This window comes from Xyrauchen texanus, chromosome 28, assembly GCF_025860055.1.
Source record: "Xyrauchen texanus isolate HMW12.3.18 chromosome 28, RBS_HiC_50CHRs, whole genome shotgun sequence".
Lineage (NCBI taxonomy): Eukaryota > Metazoa > Chordata > Actinopteri > Cypriniformes > Catostomidae > Xyrauchen > Xyrauchen texanus.
The window spans coordinates 15,593,626-15,609,989 of NC_068303.1; the positions used below are offsets into that span (position 1 = coordinate 15,593,626).

The window sequence follows — 16,364 nt, forward strand, 5'->3', positions numbered from 1 at the left end:
GGACTATGCTTCCTGAATATTTGGGTCCAACAAGATTTCTCCCCAGGAAAGGAGCTGCTGAACTTTAATCTTGTACATTAAAATGTACATTAATCTTCACTGCTTAGAGGTTACTGTAGTCAACAGTATTTTGCCAGAATCATCAGATTAAACCTAATAAATATTGTCTATGAAACAGATAATATAGATATTATACGTCATTTTTAAAATGGTTTGTGAAAAAGTCCTATGAAGAACCTCTGTGTGGCATCGGTTTACAGCGGAGTGTGCTGGAAACAAGTGATTGGACAGAGAAAATAATCAGACATTCACATTCTAGTTCACCGTGCTGATTGAAAGATTCAATCAGTCACCAACTCAAATGTTAAAGGTATAGTTCAACCAAAATTAGGAATTTTTTTCAAACTTGTATTACTTTTTTCTTCTTCCATGAAACAAAAAAAAGGTGTTAGGCAGAACTTTAGCCTCATCAGCAAAAATGCTGTGAAAATGAATGGCGACTGAAGCTAACATCTCCTTTTGAGTTCCACGGAAGGTCAAACGGGTTGGGAACAAGATGAGGGTGAGTAAATGACAGAGTTCACATTTTTGGGTGAACTATCCTGAAGTAGTTATGTGAGGTGAGTTTATTTTTAAACTAATGGGGATATTTTTTTTTTTTTAAAAGCTGCACAACCATTTGCTTTATTTGTGAATTTTGTGTCCCAAACATCCCCTCATCCATGGGAGAGAAGACATGGGTATTGTTTGGGTCTTAGTAGTCTAGAGTAGTTTAGACTACACCCTCTCATAACTCAACCTTCCCCAAATCGTCCAGATCCACATCACTCAGGTCAATGTCATCCTCCAAAGGAAGCTGAGGAAAGGGAACATTTTTAATAAAAACGGGGTTAAGAACAGTAAAGGAAAACATCTACCCTTTCCAGCCAAGCTCTGTGTTCTGTACTCACCACTCCATCTTTCCCATCCCAGGGCTCTACACTGTTGATCTTAGGCAAAGCTCCGCCTCCCACTGTAGCAGTGGAACCACGGCCAAAAGAAAGTTCTCTGGATAAAGACATTTTTAACAACATAAAGCAGGCTGACATTTAGAAGGCTCATTATAAACAACACCTTAAAATTTATTGCATGTTTACAGTCTCTGTAGCGTAACTTGTTTCCTAGTAATATAAACTCGGCTAAGCATTCTAGTACCTAAGGAATTCATGGATGCCCGTTTCGCTGAAGGAACCTCTGAGCAGAGCAAACTTCATCTTGCGAGAATTAATTGCTGCCATGGCAGGATAGCCAAATCCTCCAATCCCAAGAGAAGCCTCCAGATCCATCTGAGCCCCTGCTTCAGTCCACAACCAACTGCATAGAGAGAGACAGCGTATGATGTGCATGACTGTATTTCACTCTCTATTCCCTTTCGTCTCATCTATGGCACACAAGCTTCAACATGTACTGGTGTTATTTATGGGCTGGCCAATCTTAACTTGTACTCAATCTGAAAAAAAAAGAAGAAAAAAAACTGACCCCCACATCTTCTTTTTGTATTTCTCTGCCATCTTCTTCATAACCTCCAGGTAACCAGTTCTTCCGGATGCACCTGCAAGTATTAAGAAAATACAGGGATAGTTAAAAAACATCCTTTATATGTAACATGGCCAAAAGTATATCACCAATATGTGCTTGTTGAACATTTAATTTCAGAACCATGAGCATTAATAGTGTGTTGGTCCTCCATTTGCTGCTTCCAATCTTGTAGGAAGGCTTTCCACAAGATGTCAGAGGTCACATTCAGACACAAGAGCATGAGTGATGTCAGGTGCTACCATTGTGACATGGTTCAATGGGGTTCAGGTCTTGGCTTTGTGTACGCTAGTCAAGTCTTTTCACCACAGACTCAGTAAACCATTTTTATGGACATCACTTTGTACACATGGGCATTATCATTCTGGAACAAAACAGGGCCCAATTCTATTGAAGATGTTTGTCCAAGTAGATTGTATGGCTGTATGCTTGGATTTTATGTATGTTAGTGATGGTTGTAGCATAATTTTGGCCACCTAGTGTAGATATATACACAAGCACATCCCTTTTCATAACCATTTCAATTAAAAAAAGGTGGCATCACTGTTGTGAACAACTTTCTTATGCTTCTCTGCATCAACAAAATGTTTTATTAATATCAGCATTTTTATTACTAAAACACAGAGTAGAGCATAAACAGCAAATTATCCTTTTTTTTCTTAAGTTATTTCATACCAGTGTCTAGAATGTGAGGCAGCACAGCTATAATACACAGCTGGTAGTCTTCGCAGGTCTTCTTTAAGACATTTTCATTCAGAATCTAAAAGGAAACAAATAGACATAAATCAATCCGTTCAGCCTAAATAGTATTTTAAAAACCTGTTATTTATTTCAAACTGTTTAAATAACAAAAATAAATAAACACTGGTTTAACTACATTCTTTCATAAATTTGAGTGTGAAAATGGAGAGACAATATTCACCTCCTGAAGCTCTGGAGGAGGGACATTGTCAGAGAAGAGGTCCAAGGCACGAGCGATGATGTCAGATCTGGTGCGCCCCCCCTGATAGTCCTCTGGCTCCTCTCCCTTACGAAAGATCTTGATGGTGGGGAATCCTCGAACCTACCAAGTCAAACCAACCAAGATAGCAAAAAGAGACAGTGAGTCTAGACTCAATTAGTTAACTCAAAAGCCCTGGGGGGAAATATGGCTCCCAGAACAAGGAATTCTACCATACTGGCACCGTGACAACAGTCATGCTATTATTCAGATATAAAAAGGAAATTAATAGATTCCTATACTTTTTGGCCCATGAATTTCCATGACCTTTCCAGTCCTTCGTGATTAGGGCATAAGGACTTACATATTACATATTAGCCCCTTTCCCACATTCAGTCACAGAACTTTTCCATTAGGAACTTTCTAGATGACAACTATTAAGCCCAAAGTATACTTTGGTTGTCCACGTTGCTGACCACTCCGTGCACAGTATGCGTGATGCAAATTTTGTCATCAGCACAGTCTGCGTGGACTGTGCGCATGTGGCCCAAATTTGGCACTGCACATCCCTCGCATTTAAGAGATGAGGCGCTTAGCCTATTTTATGGTGTGTACCATTCTAAAGTGATCATTCATATGCCTTATTCCCTTCGAAGACTTTACCATCCACTGTGAAATCTTTGGAATACTGAAAGGTGTGGGGCTCAAAAATAATGTTCATTTGGAACTTCTGTTTGAAGCAATCTTACAGAATGACTATCATGATTGTTCTCACTTCAAAGTGCCGAGCAGAGGCTGATTTATCCCATTGGGAACTCAGTGAAAACATGTTGAAAATGCACTATAAACTTGATCAGCAGGATCTTTTACAATAGAAGCTTTTATGACAACATAAAATACTGTTCTGACCTACTCACCCACTGACTGAAAAAAAGACGTTTTGATGTAAGTTAACCATGCAGTAACAGACAAGCAACACTCTCCTCATGTGAATCAGATTCCATGATGGTTACATTTACAATATATTTCAATAAGATATTATTTATGTCCGTTATCCCAGGACAAATTAAATGTAGTAATCCAGAAATCAATTTAATTTCTGTTAAGTCACAGTACACATGCGATAAACTCAAACGGCGTTTTCCATTGAAGTCACGCAGCAGCTCTGCTCATCCCCTCACGCACAAATAACATGTGAAATAGGTAACATTCTGTGATGAGGAGGGGGCGTGGCCAGGCCGTGAGGATGCACGCCTCGCGCTGAATTGTCCTAATCAGCAAGGAGTGGGATAAAGACGAGCCATAGGTGCCAGTTCGAGAGAGAGAGTGACACAAGTGGCCGCTGTGTGCATGTCTAGTGTGTTTATGTTTAAGTTCAGTTATGTAATTAAAATTATGTTGACTGTTCTGCCGGTTCCCACCTCCTCCTTGCCCGTCCTGTGAACTCTGTTACATACTCTTTGGACACTTTGTTATTTCTGTTAAGGGAATTGGAAAATTAGCACACTCCCCCAAGAATACAGGCTAGCAGCTACAAGTTTGTTTTCTCATAGCGGTTGCTAACTCCTCGCATTTCTCATTGCTTTGTGCATCATATGTGTTTGACCAATCAAAGGTTGCAGCACCTCACAGTACCTCTTCTCCCAAAAAGTACCTACCCTGGAGTAGGAGCTAAAAAGTCCCTCTAGGTCGATAGATAGATAAAAAAAAACAGACGATTAGCGATTTATCTATCCACATTTATTTTTAGATAAACGTGATCGTGTACTTTAAATTCCAATCACATTTTACTGTCCAATGGAATAAGGGAATGAAAGGCATGTTTGAGTGTCTCATTTAATTTGAATTTGGAAAAGTGCGTGAAGATTAACCGCTTCTGAACCAGACTTGAAATGCAGTAATGCACGCGCAGTCTGTGGAGGCTTGGGCCATACTCCTGCAAAAATATAAACAAGGATTTTCTGAAATGCAAAGCACTCCAGTTTCACTTTAATTTAAGGATCGTGTAAATGGCAAATTTTATTTGTGGGTGCATAAACACAGTGTTAATGGCATGCAGTGAAACGGAGAACGCCCGCTTACTCCATTTGTAAAGAGATGATAGCAGAAACACAAACTCAGAGGTCTGTCTTTATGTGAAATAAGGGTTCGTGTGTAATTTTTAAATCGGGGAGCCTAAAAATAACATTTGAAAACTGAGAATTTAACAAACATTTTACTATTGCATATAATATAAGCTAGTCAGGTTGGCTGGGTTCCAACAACAACATACATTAATTGCAAAATGAACCAAGACTAAATGTTGAGTATTTTGAAATATTTTTTTAAATGTCATTCAGATGTTTTTAAAGCCTCAAAAAGAAATCATGTAAAAGGAAAATAGAAATAAATTACTTAAGGTTTATAAAGCACACATTCACCTATGACTAAATTATAATCATTTGACTGATAATTAATCATCATAATCGTGAAAGCCCTAAAACAGACAATGAATTGTCATAATCACAATTATTTGACAATTAATCGACAACCAAATTTGATCACCGTGACAGCCCTTCATCCCTCTAACGGTTAAGAGGAACTATAGTTCCTCATATGTGAAAATGATTAAAAAAAAAACATTTAAAAAAAAAAATGTAGTAAATTGTGTGAAAGGGCCTATTTTACAATGTATAATATTTCAGCTCAATATGTGAATCAGATTCATTAAACTAAAAAGAAAGATTCTCACAAATCAGACATCATTATGATTTGCAAGAAAGATTGACTCCACACAAGAGCAATATCTAATTGAATATTTTAAAGCAGAGTTAACTTAGAATACTGTAGATTCATAACAGAAATTTCTAGGACTTTTCTAATTTTTTGTTTGTTGCATGCCTGGAAAATGAAATAAAAACAGTTCATGACATTTCCAGGTTTGTATTGACCACTGGCACCCTGGAGTTAACTACTGTCCACTGTGCAAACTTAATGAATATTGTTAATTTAACCTGGAAGGCTACTGGGATGTGGAACTGAACTAGGCACAAATTGTAAATACCGGCATACCATAGGTTATAATTAGGGCTGCAACTAGCAATTATTTTGATAATCGATTACTTCTACATTTAATCGATTAATCTGATCAAATGAATTTTTATTTCCTGTATTTTATTAACATATGATTTTTCAAAAAAACTTAAATGATAAAGGGCTTAGGGTAGCTCAGCGAGTGAAGACACTGACTACCACCCCTGGAGTTCACGAATTTGAATCTCAGGGTGTGCTGAGTGACTCCAGCCAGGTCTCCCAAGCAACCAAATTGGCCCAGTTGCTAGGGAGGATAGAGTCACATGGGGTAACCTCCTCTTGGTCACTATAATGAGGTAGGCTCACGGTGTGGCGTGTGGGGAGTTGTGTGTGGATGCCACAGTGAATGACGTGAAGCCTCCACACATACTATGTCTTTGCAGTAACGTGCTGAACAAGCCACGTGATAAGCGCAGGTTGACAGTCTCAGATGCGGAGGCAACTGAGATTCGTCCTGCGCCACCCAGATTGAGGAGAGTCACTATGGCACCATGAGGACTTCCGCATTGGGAATTCCAAAATATTATTATTTTTTTTCATTATAAAGAGCATAAAGATTTGGTTTGATTTACATTACTGAATTCACAATTCTATACTCACAAAACTTTGAACAAAGGCTGAATCATGAAAAGTTACGTTTTAATTCATTATTATTACTACGAAGATGCACGTGCTCGCTTGCACATTAGAGTTTAACAGTTTTGCGAAATACGCAGCTGATTTGAATTCATAACATGTTTACATTCTACAACATAGAAAATAGCAGTAAAATGTAAGTGATGCACTAGAGAGAAACAACTCTTGTGCATCAAACAGCACAATTAGTCTGTCAACACACCTGATGCAGCAACTGCTCCACATTAAACTGTATGCTTACTATGATATTCTTTGAAGTGTTTATTAAATGCTCTCGTGCACTGGACAACTTAGGTCATGATTTTACTGCTACTTGTCTCCGTTGTTTTTCAAATGAGTTTCAGTGAAGTGATGTCACTTACAGGGGCTTCTCTGTGCATACTGCAAATATCCAACTAAACGATAATGCAATTCATTGTTGATGATTTCCATTAGCGATTAATTGTTGCAACCTTAGTTATAAATGCTCAATTCTTGTACTAAACACATTAAATGCAAGTGCTGATACTCAAACATACCCCATAGCGGCTTGCCACGCCCTGGTGGACAGTAGCATCCACAGCACCCAGTTTCACTTTTCCCTTTGTCTGCTCTTTGACTTCTGTGGCAGCTGCTGTCCATTCAGGCTCAAGACTGAAAACATTGAGGAAAGAGTCAACATGGGAATCCCCAGAAGGCAGAGGAGTTTCATTGGGTCTTTGAATCTGTATATAAATAACTGATCATGGATTCAGTGCCTAAATAATGAATTAAACAATATGTCAGATACTATAGTAGAATGACAGATAGACAGGTCTTATGAAGTACAGGAGAAAATTACTTACTTTTTGCAGTGTCCACACCAGGGAGCAAAGAATTCCACCAACCAGACATCATCGCTGTCCAACACAGTTCGGTCAAAGTTATCATCAGTCAACTCCACCACATCTTTCTTACTGCCAGCGCTACCGCTTCCACTCTGATCACAACATTACCGGACAGTCAAACAATCAGAGGCATTAATAATAATAATAATAAAGAGTTCAAGATGGGGATTAAGAACTAAAATATGGTGGGCTTAAATACCTGTCTGCCATAGTCTGAACCTCCAGTCTTTCCACCAAGTCTGTCTTTTACTAGGGAGCGGAGAGCATTCAGAGCTGTATCTACAATAGCCTGACTGCTACGCCCACCTACGACAGAGAGAGACAGACAGAAAATCCTGATTAGCATACTTAAGAATAGAAAGTCTTTTTATATAGCAATGATTTTCAGTTCATTGTGTCTATACTAGTTTAATATACAGAGACTATTCAAGTAGAAGTAAGCCTAAACTCTGAAAAGAGTTTAAATAAGGTCACGTGCCCACAATGGCGCCTATGTTATACATTATTACATAATTATAACAGAGCTTTTTCTTGGTATTAAGACATCCTTGGTTCTAGCTTTCGTGTGTGGATGTGTTTTTAAAATGTAAATTGGTGTTATTAGTTGACTGCCATGCAATTTATGATGGGCATTTGATGTCTTATTCATTGTGAAACTGCGTTTTCTTAATGGCATGAATTCTCGCACTGAAGGCCTAGATTTAAAATGGACGGGCTGCGGTTGCCTTTAAGGAAACATTTTTTGTGTGCATGCAAAGACATTAATGAAACAGCAGTATCAAACCTTGGAATTCCTCTGGTTTTTGTTTGTTGGCCCCAAAGATCTTGATGGTTGGGAAGCCTCGGACTCCATATTGGCCTCCCAATGAGTTGTGCTGGTCTGCATCCACAGCACCCACCTTCACAATGCCCTGTGGCAAACAAAAATACCATCAGCTATAAATGGGATTTTATATATATCACTTTTTTTTTTAATCTCCTTTACATCCATTTTCACTTTCAGATTCACATCACATCAATTGTGTAGCCAGAAGTTTAGAATTAACCTTCAAAGCTGAGGCTGCTTTCTTCCATTCAGGAACCAAGTTCTTGCAGTGACCACACCTTATAAGACAAACCATAAGATGTCAAGTTTTGCATATAAACATCTGAATGTTGATCATGAAATGCATAGCACAGCCACACTGGTTTAATGATAATGTTCTCATTTGTATTAAGTAACACATGCAAACAAAAACTAATGAGATGCAAAACATGCAAATAAAGCTCATCTTTTAGAGGTCTGTATTGGGTACACCTAAAAAATAAACTGCATGAAAACAGTGGCCATCTATTTTACAAAATACATCCTCCTCGACTGTTTAGAGAGCAACAATTTATGCTTAACATGCAGAACTGGTTCAGCACCAGCATTTCAGGTATGGAAGTAACTTAATCTGAGCCTACAGATGTTGAGTCACCTATGGTGAGCAATAAATATCCAGGTACCCACCACCACAATTTTCTGAACTTACCAAGGGGCATAAAACTCTACCAGCCAAAGGCTGTCACTCTGTATGACCTCCCTGTTAAAATTGGAGGGATTGAGTTCAATTACATCATCACTGGCAGAGTACAAACCATGGACAAAGAGAACAGTCAGGGAACACACCAACAAACCTGAGAGACAAGGTAATAGATAAAGAAAAGTGCAATGTTTTGCATCAGTACTGGAGTATTGCATGTGATCTCATCAGTATTATTTTATTCCATAAAACAAGAATCACAGCATGAAACACTGTATTTGACTCAGAATACAATTGTTGCCATCTCAGTTAAATAAACCATCCACTTTACTTCACCACAATAGAACCTGATTATTATAACTGGTGTACTGTGATATGCCAGTAATTTAAAGGCCCGACCGCCATTACTAACTCTACACTTCCATGTTAAACCACATTAAAATGCCATTCGGCAGGATTACAGAATGGTTCCTTCCCATTTTGGCATATTAACGAGTGTTCTCCAAGCTGGTATTCTGCATGCCAAGATGATGCATAACAAAAGTTGGGATCTATTCAATTTACACTTTGCTTGCGAACACATCTTTCAATAAAACACTTATAAACAGTGAAGTTTATTTCTTAAACTCACCCAGTAGCGCTCGCATGGTTGTTCTTGAGGCCTAATCAATATTTTAGTAAATTCTTCAGGCTGTGTGGTGGTCTGTTGGCCGCATGCACTCTCTATTTCACTCACTCGCCGCTGAAGCGCATCACATCACCAGTCTCCAACCAGCAGTACAAAAACGCAACACAGTCATACCGTGGCCCGCGCTGATTGGCGCGCCGCTACCCGGAGACGAGCTCAGCCAATAACAGTTCGACGTGTAGTTCTGCGCCTCGGTGAAGTACGGTGGCTGGGAAGTATCATGAAATGGATAAAATTAACTAAAAAGGAATATTCTAGGTTAAACACAAGTTAAGCTCAATCGACAACATTTGTGACAATTCTGATTACTACAAAAAATAATTTCAAGTCGTCCCTCCTTTTCTTTAAAAAAAAAGAAAAAAAGCAATAATCTGGGTTACAGTAGGCTACTTATATAAAGTGAATGGGAAACATCTGTTATTGTTAAAATACTCACGGTTTCAAATGTATAGCCACAAGATGTAAACGGTTTGTGTTAACATGATTTTAGTGTGATGAAATGACATACACATTTTTTCTTGTTTGAAGTTATATCCAATTTTACAACTTCGTTGCCATTACAAACATCGAAAACACTACAACCTTAAAACGATGAATTAATCAAATTTACAGCTCGAATAATAAGCAAGTTTTAAGAATTAAAGTGCTTTTATAAAATTATGAGCTACACTTTTCTGTCTTTAAACCCTCCAACACACACACACACACACACACACACACACACACACACACACACACACACACACACACACACACACACACACCCATGTTGTGTTTCCATGTTTTATGGGGACTTTCCATAGACATAATAGTTTTTATACTGTACAAACTTTATATTCTATCCCCTAAACCTAACCCTACCCCTAAACCCAACCCTCACAGAAAACATTCTGCATTTTTACATTTTCAAAAAACATAATTTAGTATGATTTATAAGCTGTTTTCCTCATGGGGACCGACAAAATGTCCCCACAAGGTCAACAATTTCGGGTTTTACTATCCTTATGGGGACATTTGGTACCCACAAAGTGATAAATACACGCTCACACACACACACGCACGCACGCACGCACGCACGCACGCACGCGCGCACGCACGCACACACACACACACACACACACACACACACAATAACATGTTAGAAACAGCCAATCTGTGATACTAGTGGTTCTTAAGTTATGTTTTTGAGAGACATGAATGCATCATTTGGTTTGAACCAGCAATGGCAGATTTGATCCGTCGCGTAAGAAAGTAGTTCCATGCACAAATGTGTTTTTTGTGACTGTACTTTAAATGTACTTGTTCATTTAACTGTTGTATATAAGCAATATCACACTCACAATCATGCTATATGGTTCTAAATCAGCACTGCTGTGATGACCTACAGCACGCGGCCGAATCACAGCAGTGCTGATGTAGGGCCATAATAGCACTCTTGCTCGTTTGATATTGAGATATATATATCTCAACTCAGCAAAAAAGAAACTCGCACTTTCAACTGCTATTATTTTCAGCAATCTTAACGTGTAATATGAACATAAAAAGATTCAACAACTAAGACGTAAACTGAACAAGTTTCACAGACATGTGACTAACAGAAAAGGAATAATGTGTCCCTGAACAAAAGGGAGGTCAAAATCCTGTACCTGTCCTGCAGGTGTGATATTCGGATGTACTGATCCTGTGCAGGTGTTACACGTGGTCTGCCACTGCGAGGACAATAAGCTGTCCTTCCTGTCTCCATGTAGCGCTGTCTTTGGCGTCTCACAGTTTGGACAGTGCAATTTATTGCCCTGGCCACATCTGCAGTCCTCATGCCTCCATGAAGCATGCCTAAGGCATATTCACGCAGATGAATAGGGACCCTGGGCATCTTTCTTTTGGTGTTTTTCAGAGTTAGTAGAAAGTTCTCTATAGTGTCATAAGTTTTTGTGACCTTAATTGCCTACTGTCTGTAAGCTGTTAGTGTCTTAACGACCGTTCCTCAGGTGCATGTTCATTAATTGTTTATTGTTCATTGAACAAGCATGCAAAACATTGTTTAAACCCTTTACAATAAAGATCTGTAAAGTTATTTGGATTTTTACAAAATTATTTTTAAAATACAGTGTCCTGTAGACGTATGGAGGCCCAAACCTGCATAAATAATAAATTAATAAATGTAATAATAAAAAAATAAATAAAGGAATAAATGTCTTGATAAAACAAATATATTTTTTTAATTAAATTTATTCCTGAATTTCTTATTGTATGACTTTATTCCTTTATTATTTTCTATATTTATTTTTAACTTTATTTTTATTCTTTTTAACTTTTAATTATTTATTCATTTATTTTGCATATTTTTTTATTTATGTGTTCATTTATTTTTTATATTTATTTATTCCCACATATATTTATTTCCATATTTATATATTCCCATATATATTTATTTATTTATACATGTATTTATTTTTACTTGTGCAACATGGAAATGAGGGAGGCGGTCCTTGCGGAGCTCCAGTGCATCATTGGATGAGAGCTCAATAGTACTTATCGGGAGCAGATGGACGTCCCGAATTAGCACCCTCTGACTCGCAAAGATTTAGAATATACAGGGAAACGTTTTGCAGAGAGTCTAACAATCCAGGATGTGTAGACGTTTATATATATATATATATATATATATATATATACATATATACGTGTGTGTGTGTGTGTGTGTGTGCAATTTTCAATACTGTTCAATACTATCATAATAATAATTCAAAAAAAATATTTCATAACAAAAATTTTAATTACAAGACAAATTTGTCAGTTATAAACCTAGATACCTCCTTACGCAACATCTTTATATGCTGACAGTGCCAAAAAAGATGAGGCACAACTTCTGATTGCATCAAGTAAAAATATCAGTTCATTTACAAATCATTTTGAAACTTATTAACAAAGTGATTTGTAGGGTAAAATGTATTATTTTAATGGAGATATTATTTATCTTATTAGTAACAAAAATGTTATAACTTTCTCCCAGTAAGCAATTGCATATGGTATGGTGTGGACAAAAGTATATCTTTCCGAAATGAGTGCCATATGCGAAACAACATAGAATATAGTAATGTTGCTTTTTTAGTTTCCCTAGTCATGCATGTAACCCATTGTTGTAGAAATTTTGATACTCATTGAACAGTAATAGTCATTGCAAGGGAATGCCTCTGTGTCTGAGGGATGCAGAGGGGGAGGATCTGCTTTTGTTGAGAAACCTTGGGATAAAAGAGTATAAAAGAGTATAAAATACAAGTCAGCCCTCCCTTTCTGGGTCCCACTCACAGCACAGATCAACTCCTGTGTAATGACCGGGTCCTTCTTGCAAGAATAAATCATTTTAAAAGACTGTTTGAGTCAGAGTGTCTCTTACGCAGTGATAATTTTTGGTTAATAATTTTTTGCCATAACACCCATACTGTAAGTTAGGATAAAATTATAAAAATATAACAAGATATAGGCCTACCTAATATTACATTATTAGTATACATTTTCACAGCCTGGGAACTTATATAATTTATTATAAGCCATCAATATGTGAGAGACGCATTAAGACCCTTAGTGCCAAACACCATGATATAAAAATATTCTGTAATATGACCTCTTGCAGCACTGAAAAACTTACATTTGGATCATACAATAATTTTGGTAATGTATATGCCTACTCCAACCATTTTAATAGTCTGTTTGTTGTCTGCTGTGAGCATATAATTTTGTGAATAATGCAATATCAGGTGATTAGCTTGAGAGATGTTGAAGATCTTCTGGATGACAGCAGAAGGTGCAGAAAAGAGGAGGAGGCCCAAAAAGATCTGCCCTGTTATGCTGGGCATAGTCACCATTGTGGCCAATTTATACTGCTGCCAACCCATGTTGCAGGTCAACCGTATTGGACTCAACAGCCATGAAAGTTTGGTAGTTGGACGACTGTGGTATGAAAGAAGAAAGGATCAGGGAGCGCACACACACACACACGTTTGTTTTTGTATATTGGTGGGGAATTTCCATTGACTTTAGTTGTTTTTAATACTTAAGTAATTATATTTTCTATACCCTAACCCTACCCCTAAACCTCACAGAAAGCATTTTGCATTCTTAGATATTAATTATAACATTATGTAATATGATTTTTAAGGCATTTGACTGGTCAAATGTAGATGATTTCAGGTTTCACTATCATTGTGCTGACAATTGGGCTCCACAACATAGGTGAACGAACGAACACACATCACACACATTTCTTTTATTAATTTTTATTGAATTAATTCTTCATACAGACAAAAAAATAAATAAATCAATCCATATTACACAAGAATTAAAAATATACCCTTTTTTATATAAACAAGCCAAAATCAGTGCAAACAAGTCCTTTGTCAAATGTACTATTCATTAAATAGAGCAACAGTAAATATCAAGCAAACATAAAACTACGTACATTTGCACAGCAAGCAAAATCAACTAACCAAACAAAGAATGTTGTTTAAACTTTAAGTGCCAAATGAATCATTATTCCTTACTTGTCTTTGTGTGTTTCTCTAAAGGGTAAACATTATCTTATTGAGTGCAGTAGACTTGTGTCATGAATTGGAAGTGCAAACATCAAGGCAAAGTTGAATGAAATTACATAAAGCTTGCAGTCCTATCATAGTATTTTTCAAACTGTAGCTAATGATGAACAAGTCATCTTTTTAAGACAAAGTTGCATGCTTATTATGCTTTTACAAGACTAGACGATAACAATAATAATCCAGGTATCTAAAGCAATGCATTCATATGAACACCAGAATGAATACTGGAATTACTATTCTAGTTTATTTAATAATTTATACCAATAAGAGTCACTTTAGAGCTTTATTTTTCTAATTCTTACCAATCAGTCTGGCACAGAAACATAACAAATGACAGAAATAGGATAACTGATCTTCCCTGTTGAAAAGATCAACATAAAGTTGTGTTGTGTTTTGCATGCTGGTTTGCTGTTGTACCCAAAAGGCTTAACCAGTAAGAGTTACTTGGTTAACCAGCTTCAGCAGGTTGGCCAGCATTTTTTGCTGGGGAACAGTGCAGTTATGCTGGTCCACTAGCTAGACCAGCACCCAATGAGCATAAATCAGCCTGTACCATCATGGAAATTTACACTGATCTAAGCTGCAGGTTGTTCTGGGAAAGACATGCAAATTAGTTCTGTAAAAGTCTTGAGTTATTTGATCTTTATGCTTATAATGCAACTGTGAGAGATGGAAAACTCTTGAGGTGTCATTAAAAAATAAAAGCAGTGTTTTAAATAGTTAGAAATAAAAACAAATATTAAAAATGGGTCACTTGAGTGAAGAAAGGTAAATCATCATCATCAACTTTACTCCTCTTTAGGCCCCCAGCAGTTTCTTGACCAGATAGCCTGGCATGCTGTAGAGAAATAGGCCAACCATGATTAACAGCAGCATAGCCAAGATGATCTTGATGATGAGCCACTTGTAGCGGTTGCATATCAGGTAGCGGATGGCCTTCAGCGGGCTCAAAAACCAAAGGAAAGTAGTGTCAGGCCGGCTGTGATTGGAAATGGTGGAGATGGGTGGGTGTTGCAGGGAATAGGTGGTGAGTTGAGGCGAAACCATGGATGATGGAAGCAGAGAGATAATACAAATGTTAGTGGTTAGTAAGATATGACCATGATTGAAACATTGTAACATCTCTTAAAGGGATAGTTCACCATATAATGAGAATTATGTCATAATTTACTCACTCATGTTGTTCCAACCTGTATGACTCAAAGGGATAGTTCACACAAAAATGAAAACTCTCATCACTTTCTCACCCTCATGCCATCCCAGAAGTGTAAAACTTTCTGTCTTCTGCTGGAAGATTTTTAGAAGAATACCTCAGTTCTGTGGGTCTATATAATGCAAGTGAATGGTGACCAGATCTTTGAAGCTTCAAAAATCACATAAAGGTAGCATAAAAGTTATCCATATGACTCCAGTGGTTAAATCCATGCAATATGATAGGTGTGGGTTAGAAACAGATCGATATCAAAGTCCTTTTTTTTCTCCTATAAATCTCCACTTTCACGTTTTGAAAGTGAAAGTGGAGATTTATGGTAAAGAAAGACTTAAATATTGATCTGTTTCTCACCCACACCTATCAAATCACTTCTGTAGATATGGATTTAACCACTGGAGTCTTTTTAGTTGTATGTGGCCTTTGTGTGATATTTGGAGCTTTAAAGGTCTAGTCACCATTCACTTGAATTTTTAGAACCAACAAACAGTACCTGAGATATTCTTGTAAAAATCTTCATTTGTTTTCTGCGGAAGAAAGAAAGTAATACACATCTGAGATGGCAAGACTGTGAGTAAATGATGAGAGAATATTCATTTTTGAGTGAACTATCCCTTTAATTCCATGAAACACAAAAGGCGATGTTAGTCAGTGACAGCCTCAGCATTCATCAAAATTTGTCCTCTTGTGTTTCACCGAAGAATTATGGGTTTGGATTTATGAATATGAGTAAATGATGACAGAATTAAAATTTTGGGTGAACTAAATGTTTTCTATACAAATTAAACCTCAAGAACTGGTTAAAACATTTGCCACAGACTACCTCTTGTGTGTAGGATACCATACAATCCACAATACTTTAATAATAATAATATTGGATGTCTTTGCCTAAATGACAACCACACAGACATAAGGTCAACATAATATAGTACAGAAATATGCAATAAGAAATGGGATGGGAAACCATGGCAGTGGAATGACTAAATGAAAAATTGAAAAAGAGGCTGTTTGTGGCTAGAACAACACTAAATCCCTCCAAAACCCTCAGGTTCGTGTTGTAGGTCTTGAAAAAATATATTTGTAATGTACGAGTAACACTGAGAGGCTGAAAGGTTGCCCATAGAGACACAGAAAACAGATGCAGTGAGAGTGGGATACCAGTGGTCTTCCCCTCTCTCCTCACGCCCCTATGAGTTTCTTGACCAGGTACCCAGGAATAGAGTAGAGGAAGAGCCCAACGAGGAGGAGGAGGAGCAGCAGGGCCAGAGACTTCAGGATCA

At 37.4% G+C, this 16,364-nt stretch overlaps 2 protein-coding genes across 2 annotated transcripts in view; both read right to left on the minus strand.

Annotated features, from left to right (window-relative positions):
• Nucleotides 1-629: 629 nt before the first annotated feature.
• Nucleotides 630-9,368, minus strand: LOC127622135 (protein disulfide-isomerase A6-like). The gene is made up of 13 exons (XM_052096086.1): nucleotides 9,226-9,368; nucleotides 8,604-8,748; nucleotides 8,136-8,193; nucleotides 7,874-8,000; nucleotides 7,289-7,395; nucleotides 7,048-7,181; nucleotides 6,742-6,856; nucleotides 2,498-2,638; nucleotides 2,251-2,335; nucleotides 1,519-1,591; nucleotides 1,195-1,353; nucleotides 951-1,047; nucleotides 630-856 (listed from the first exon to the last, which is right to left on the minus strand). Exons 1-13 carry the CDS (start codon nucleotides 9,239-9,241, stop codon nucleotides 788-790), a joined length of 1,326 nt encoding a protein of 441 aa, XP_051952046.1. The 5' UTR covers nucleotides 9,242-9,368; the 3' UTR covers nucleotides 630-787.
• Nucleotides 9,369-13,636: 4,268 nt separating this feature from the next.
• The window catches only part of LOC127621948 (otoferlin-like), a 96,880-nt gene continuing 94,152 nt past the window's right edge, over nucleotides 13,637-16,364 (minus strand). Inside the window, exon 46 of the mRNA XM_052095775.1 lies at nucleotides 13,637-14,853. Within this exon, the coding sequence (XP_051951735.1) occupies nucleotides 14,673-14,853 (181 nt within the window). The 3' untranslated portion in view covers nucleotides 13,637-14,672. The remainder of the gene's footprint in view (nucleotides 14,854-16,364) is intronic.